Genomic DNA, 8,289 nt, shown 5'->3' with positions numbered 1-8,289 from the left:
ACATAAGCTTTGTTGTTGGCGGAGTTATAAATGATAAAAAGAAAAGTTAAGGAAACAAATGTGTCACATATGAACAAAAAAAGGACGGAGAAAGAAATGACAGAAAAATATAGAATAGAAGAAAAGAATATAATTGAATAGAATAAAAGTGGTTTTCTCTAGCACAAGTAAAGTACATTTTATATATCTTCCTTAAGTTTAAAGGCAAAGAATTTGTATAAAAATGGAGAATATGAAACACTATTAATTATATAGTTTGATGATAAATATTAATGGTGCTAAGGTAAGTGTTGTGGATGTATAGCACATAATGGAAACAAATTTAGGGCTAGTTGCAGGCTCTCACAACAACAATGAATTCATTATCATACGTCAAGATGGAGATTTTGGAGTAAGTAGTAACAAGTTTTTATTTATCATAACTATTTATCATAAGTATATATCTGAGTGGTATTGTTGTTGTTTATATGATTGTAGAGGAGAGAGGTGGAAGAGAACAATGGTGAAACATGTGAACTATGTGGAGAAGATATTGATGTTAATGAAGATGGTGAGACTTTTGTGGCTTGCAATGAGTGTGCTTTTCCTGTTTGTAGAAGTTGTTATGAGTATGAACGTAGGGAGGGACACCAAGTTTGTCCTCAATGCAAAACCAGATTTAAGCGTCTCAAAGGTATATTATTTTTCAATATTAGTTCCTACAAAATGTTATGAATCTAAGTATATAAGTTGGTGTGCATGGCATGTGTTTTGAAGGGTGTGCTAGAGTTGAAGGGGATGAAGAAGAAGATGACATTGATGATTTGGAGAATGAGTTTGATTTTGATGGACAAAATGAAGAACAAGATATTCAAATCCCCTTGTCTCCTCAAGTAATGCATCTAAATCTTAGTTTGTTCTAGTTTTTGTTCTAATTTGGATGGCAAAATCCGTCTCGTTTAAGCTCCTTTTGCAAAAGTCGATAAGAAATAAGGTGAATCTAATGGAAAGAGCGGAATTAAGACCTTGACTCGTTTCGTAAAAAATTTAGCGAGTGGGCAGACCTTACACCCCTAAAATCGACATTTACAAATTTATGTTTGCCCTATTAATGACCACCTTAGCAAAAGTTCGAAAAAAAAATGAAACGGACATAGTAGAGTGTGCATGCTTAAAACTTTGGTTTGGTCTGCGAAGAAATTTTGATAAAAGAGATCAGGAGAATGAGCCCGACTCATTTGCCACCCTTAGTCCTATCATTTTCTATTTTAAAATGCTTAACATTCACGCGTCCATTAATGAAAGCTTGAAATATAAGGGTATGTTATTCTAATATCTCGATGTCTCAAGTTCAAATCTCACTTATATTGATGAGTTGCAGTGCAGGATTTTGTTGGTTTTGATTTCCATAAGTATTATATTGATTGGTATATATTAGCTTATTTATCTTGTGGGTTTCTGAAATGTTGCAAAGACTTTGAATAAGATTTATTTTAAAATTTATATTAATTAATTTTTAAATTTTTTTTTTTTAAAATAAATAAATTTATTGATTTATTAATTAAAATAATATTAATTAATTAATTATTTTAGTCAATATTACTAACTCATTAAAAATATTTTTTTATTTTAATCATCACTATCACGTCTGCAAAATTAAGAGAAAAACTAAATTCTAAATAATATAAATTCAAATAAAAAGACTAAAAATTAAAAATCATCAAATTAAAGCGAATAAATTACATTAAAGCATAATTTTTATGTTTGATCTATTATTTGTATAGAGTTAAGTTTCAGTTTCAATTAGTCCTAGCTAATAGACATTATGATTAATCCTCTGTATTAGTTGATCCTAAGACATGTAAAAAAAAATATTGCTTATATACTCTATGTTTTGCATGCATGCATGCACTTATTGCAACAGGGTGAGGAACTTTGTGAAGAGAACAATAATGCTATAGTTCCTTTAAGTTCAACAAAACTGAAAAAAGAGAAAACTTTATTGCAAGCAAGACCAATGGATCCTTCCAAGGACCTAGCTGCTTATGGCTATGGAAGTATTGCTTGGAAGGAAAGGATGGAGAAATGGAAGCAAAGACAGAACAAAATTGGTAATATGAGAAAAGAAAATAATGATCCTCAAGAATCAGATAAGATTATAGATGATGACAATGAATTTCCTTTGTAAGCATCTCTCTCTAAAACTTAGCATTAAAATGTAGATTATACATGGTCATATATACTAGATATAATCACTCACTCTTAGATTTTTTATTTTATTCATTTTTTTTTTTAAAAAAATAGCTATTAGAAAAAAGTAATTTTTCAAAAAAAATTATTGTAAAGAAGACTAATATTAATTGTACACAAATAATACAGTAAAATGAATAGCGATGTTTAAATTCAAATAAATTTAAATAAAAATCGCAGACCAATCTAAAAATATCGAAATTTTTTAGATATAGTTGTATTTTCAGTAATAAAACTAATTCAACTTGAACCGAATCACGTGAATATATTTTAATATTTATTTATGTTTTTACTAATATAATATATTACTTTAATTTATTATTCATATCATATATTACTTTTTTATTAATATAATATATTACTTTTAATACTTATATTTAATTTTTTAAATATTATTTATTAATTTAATTTATCTATTTCTTTTTATAATTTATTGTTTTAAATATAATTAGTTCTTCTCATCTTATAACTTTAATTTTTTAATATATTATATGTTATTTATTAATCAAATTTAATATTTTTTAGTATTTTTATAATATTAATATGCTGTAATTTGGGTTAAAAATTTATTCAAATAAAACTACATGAAATTGAGTCAAATTGTATTTTTTAAAAAGTCGTCTTAAACCGAACAGAATAGAATTGAATAACTTTATTTATGAATTAGATGGAGTTTCTCCTCAAAATCGACACAAACCGCATCGCAAATATCCCTAATTATGAATTATCATATTAGACATTATTTTTTTATTTTAGGAAAAACAATTTTATTCAATTTATACAAACATACTTACATATACATACACAAAATATTTGTTTTCTTATAATTGATATTTTCCATTTTTCTTGTGCCAATGAACAGAATGGATGAATCAAGACAACCATTATCAAGAAAATTGTCAATTCCATCAAGTCAAATAAATCCTTATCGTATGATCATAATATTAAGATTAATTGTTCTTGGATTCTTCTTTCACTATAGAATCATGCATCCAGTAGAAAATGCTTATGCTTTGTGGCTTGTGTCAGTAATATGTGAAATTTGGTTCACTCTTTCATGGATTCTTGATCAATTCTCAAAGTGGTTTCCTGTCATCAGAGTAACCTATCTTGACAGACTTTCATTAAGGCAAGTAATCCAGATACAAATAGTCTAATTATATTAGGGTTAATATGTGTTTAATCATTTTAATTATTAAATTTTGTTTTTCATCTTTATAAAGTATAAACCCTTATAATCGTTACAAAATTTTATTAAAAACAATTTTAATATTTAATATTAAGTTAACAAAAAAAATTTTAATTATTATAAAAAAAATTATTTCACAAATATTTAAATTTTTTAACATTAACAAAAGAAATTCACACAAATAGTTTGATTAAATTAGGATTAATATGTTTTTCATCTTTTATAAACCGATAATATTTATAAAATCATCTTATAAACAATTTTGATATTTAATATTAAGTTAATGTATACTTTTTAATGATTTTTTTAAGAAACAAATATTTAAAATATTATAAAGAAATTTTCTCCATAAATATTTGAATTTTTAACATGAAATTAATTAAATACAAAAATTATAAATAAAGGTAACAAAAGGCTAGATATAAAATTAAATTTTGAACACTTTTTGTAGACAGAGAAATAGTTTATAATATTCTAAATATAAGTATTTAAAAAATTAATTTTTTTTAAAATAAACATTCAATATATATGTATAATATTCTGTTTTTTTTTGTTGTTGTTACAATTCAACTTTGTTTAGTAATATTTTTTTTTAATTCTTAAAAAAAATTATTGAATAATCAATATATAAATTCGATATATTAGTGATTAAATAAATTTAATTTTTTTTTCTTATAAATAACACACTTTCTTTCCATGTACATGTTTATCATCAACAATTTTTCCTATGTGACTAGGTATGAAAAGGAAGGTGAACCGTCACAACTTTCTTCAATTGATATATTTGTGACAACAATTGATCCATTAAAAGAGTCTCCTCTAGTGACAGCAAACACGGTTCTATCAATTCTAGCTTTAGATTATCCTGCTCAAAAGGTGTCATGTTATGTTTCTGATGATGATGCATCAATGTTAACATTTGAAGCTTTATCTGAAACTTGTGAATTTGCAAGAAAATGGATTCCTTTTTGTAAGAAATTCAACATTGAACCTAGGGCTCCAGAATGGTATTTTGCTGAGAAAATAAATTATCTTAAGGATAAGGTTCATTCATCGTTTGTCAAAGAAAGAAGAGCAATGAAGGTAATTAAAATCGAAAGATCCAAATTTTAAATTTAAATATTTTTAAAAAAATAAATCAAAAACTATATTAAATTTAAACAATTTAAACTTGATCCAACAATTTCTGATGTGCTGGATGCATGAATGCGACAAACATTAACAATATAAAATCTAAATATTATGAACATCAAAAAATCATTAGTCCATGTTCAAAATACTATATGGTGAAAATTTATTCATGATAATGTAGAGAGAATATGAAGAGTTTAGAGTTAGAATAAATTGTCTAGTTGCAAAGGCTAAGAAGGTTCCAGAAGAAGGATGGACAATGCAAGATGGAACATCATGGCCAGGAAACAATATTCATGATCATCCAGGAATGATACAAGTGAGTAATTAATTTTAAAAAAAAAAAACATATCATAGTTTAATTTATAATATATGAGAAAAAATTTACACAAACTTTTCTCAGGTTTTTCTAGGTGAAAATGGAGGATGTGACATAGATGGAAACGAATTACCGCGTTTGGTATATGTTTCAAGAGAAAAGAAACATAATTTCAATCACCAGAAAAAAGCAGGCGCGCTAAACGCATTGGTAAATTTCATAGTTTTGTGTTTAGAAACGGAGATATTATTTTAATCAGACGTTTTCTTATGTATTTCGTTGTTGACAATTTTATTAAACAGGTTAGAGTATCTGCTGTGCTTTCCAATGCACCATTTGTGTTAAACTTAGATTATAATCATATTATCAACAACAGCAAAGCTATAAGAGAAGCAATGTGTTTCATGATGGAACCATTGTTAGGAAAAAGTGTATGTTTTGTTCAATTCTCCCAAAGGTTTGATGCTATGGAGATTAGTGACCAACTTGCCAACCAAACAAACACATTTGTTGATGTATGTAAACTCTTCTCACACTCTCATAAAACTTTTGCATTGAAATTATAATAAGCTAACTCTCTAATCTTGTAGATAAACATGAAGGGTTTGGATGGAATTCAAGGACCTACTTATGTTGGGACAGGATGTGTGTTTAGAAGACAAGCACTTTATGGTTTTGATGCTCCAAAGAAGAAGAAGTCACCAAACAAGACATGTAATTGTTGGTTAAAGTGTTGTTGTTTTGGATTTTGTTGCATGGAAAAGAGGAAGAAGAAAAAGGGAAAAAAATCTAAATTTGAGATGATGGAAAGTAGCCATATACAAGTACATTCTGAATCATCTATTGTTATGAGTGCTATAGGTAAAATTTTAACTTATAGAATTTGCTACCTGTCATATTCAACATTAGGGTTGGTAAAATTACGCAGTCCGGTTAATATATCTGTTTTATCTGTATTTTTAAATATTTTTAAACATTTTTAAGGTTCACATCATCTCTACTATGTTTGTGCCGCTCTATTTTCTTGGAAATGAGGACTAAAAAGGGGCAGATATAAGTTTTTAAAACTTTATAACTTTAGGGTGCATGATCCGTCCACCATCATATTTTTGCATGGATCTAAACCGGACAGACATTTTCAATTGTCACCCCTATTTAACTCTTAATACTTAAATATTATCCATATATATATTGTCATCATAATGGTTATTTAAAGACGCTACTCAGAAGTATTGTTCTAAAATTCATACCGAACTGGATAGGAGAGTTCAACTAATTGAATTATTGTATTTGTCGTTTAATATAAATTTGTAAAATCTCAAATGTAGGAAATGAAGATGTCTTTCCTTCAATCTCAAATCAAAAGTTTGTCAAGAAATTTGGACAATCTCCCATTTTCATTGCATCTACTCAATTGGTTGATGGTGAGAAACTAAATCATGGCAAGCTTGCTTCTCAAGTTACAGAAGCCATACATGTCATTAGTTGTGGCTATGAAGAAAAAACCGAATGGGGTAAAGAGGTAAATAATTTCTTCCCATCATAAACAACTTATTTAAAGGTTTATGACATATGAAACACGGACATAAGAAACACGGCGTTGACAGTATCGATAATAATTTGAAAAAATAAACGTATCACAAGTGTCAGTGTTGGTTTCGGACACTGACACATTTTTTCATAGATGTCGGTGCTACATAGTTTATGTATAAATTATTTCATCGTGAATAGGTTGGATGGATCTACGGTTCGGTTACGGAAGATATCCTAACAGGTTTCAAAATGCATTGTCATGGATGGAGATCAATATATTGTATCCCTGAAAGACCTGCATTTAAAGTATCTTCACCAACAAATCTTTCTAATGGTCTACAACAAGTTTTTCAATGGGCTCTTGGATCCATTGACATATTCATGAGCAAACATTGTCCTATTTGGTATGGATATAAAGGAGGATTGAAGTTCTTAGAGAGAATTTCTTACATCAATGCTATTGTATATCCATGGACATCAATACCTTTGGTTGCATATTGTACTCTTCCTGCTGTTTGCTTGCTTACCGGAAAATTCATCATTCCTGAGGTATGAATGTTCGGTTCGGTTTGGTTCAGTTCAATTTGATTAGTATTTATGATAAATTCATCTATGCTTATCAGTATAATTTTTGTTGTAATTGCAGCTTAATAATACAGCTGGCATGTGGTTTATTGCACTTTTCTTTTGCATTTTCACAACAAGTGTTTTAGAAATGAGGTGGAGTGGAGTTACAATAGATGAATGGTGGAGAAATGAACAATTTTGGGTAATAGGGGGTGTATCAGCAAATCTATATGCTGTATTTATAGGACTATTCAAACTCATAACAGGTGTGAATAGCAATTTCATTTCAACATCAAAATCAACCACAAGAGATGATGAAGACAAACAACATCATGATAAGATGATGTTTGGTTTGAATTGGACAACATTATTAATCATACCAACAACATTGCTTATACTCAACATGATTGCTATGGTTGCTGGATTATCACATGCAATTAACAACGGTTTTGTCGCATGGGGTCCATTGTTCGGGAAACTATTGTTTTCATTTTGGGTGATTGTTCATTTGTATCCATTTCTTAAGGGCATGATCGGAAGGAATAATAGGACTCCTACTATTGTTCTTGTTTGGTCAATCTTGCTTGCAAGTTTTTTTTCGGTTTTGTGGGTGAAAATTGATCCTTTTTTGCCTAAGTCAAATGGTCCAATTTTAGAAGAATGTGGATTGGATTGTAATTAGATGCAAAACTAGCGATAGATAAAATTAGATCTTGTTTTGGTGTGGGTTATAGAAAAGATTGTATAACTTATTACAATAATGATTCACTTACTTGATTCAATTCTCACACTTACTTCACCTTCTTAGCAATAAGAATGTCATCTAATATTTATTAACCCTTCATGATAATGGATTAAGTATTTGAGATACTTTGCCAATAATTACCTTCAACCGACTAACAAACAACTTCAACATAACTTTATACAAGATTCCCATCAAAGAAATAATTCTAATTCCGAAAGACATTGTAGATTGTTAACTTTTAGCATCAAGGCACCTTCAATGTAACTTTATACAAGCTTTTCACCAAAGAAATGGTTATGATTCTAAATGACATTCTAGACAGCCAACTTTTAGGATCAAGACAATAAACATTCAATTTGAAAATTTTACCAACTTGCCAATAGTGTGAAATTAAGTCAAAAACTCATAAAATATGATTTTAAAGTCGTCCCATAACTTTAAAAAAAACAAAGTTAACACATCTTCCTTGGGACTTTTAAACAGGGATGCTCGTTACACCTTTATATGTGGATTACACACTTTTGAAAATCCAAAAATACCCTTGATGCGTCTTGATATGCATCTCCGGACACAACC

At 28.4% G+C, this 8,289-nt stretch overlaps 1 protein-coding gene across 1 annotated transcript; it reads left to right on the top strand.

Annotated features, from left to right (window-relative positions):
• The first annotated feature begins 249 nt into the window (after positions 1-249).
• On the top strand, positions 250-7,715 carry LOC127086000 (probable cellulose synthase A catalytic subunit 3 [UDP-forming]). Its single transcript, XM_051026614.1, has 13 exons — positions 250-391; positions 478-673; positions 757-872; positions 1,904-2,163; positions 3,092-3,358; positions 4,156-4,501; positions 4,731-4,868; positions 4,953-5,078; positions 5,171-5,383; positions 5,459-5,729; positions 6,197-6,390; positions 6,600-6,950; positions 7,048-7,715. The coding sequence occupies exons 1-13, from the start codon at positions 311-313 to the stop codon at positions 7,648-7,650; spliced, it is 3,162 nt and encodes a 1,053-aa protein (XP_050882571.1). The 5' UTR covers positions 250-310; the 3' UTR covers positions 7,651-7,715.
• Positions 7,716-8,289: the final 574 nt, after the last annotated feature.

This window comes from Lathyrus oleraceus, chromosome 5 (assembly GCF_024323335.1).
Source record: "Lathyrus oleraceus cultivar Zhongwan6 chromosome 5, CAAS_Psat_ZW6_1.0, whole genome shotgun sequence".
NCBI classification, from domain to species: domain Eukaryota; kingdom Viridiplantae; phylum Streptophyta; class Magnoliopsida; order Fabales; family Fabaceae; genus Lathyrus; species Lathyrus oleraceus.
The sequence above is the reverse complement of the archived record's forward strand: the minus strand, read 5'-3'. Positions and strand labels throughout refer to the sequence as shown.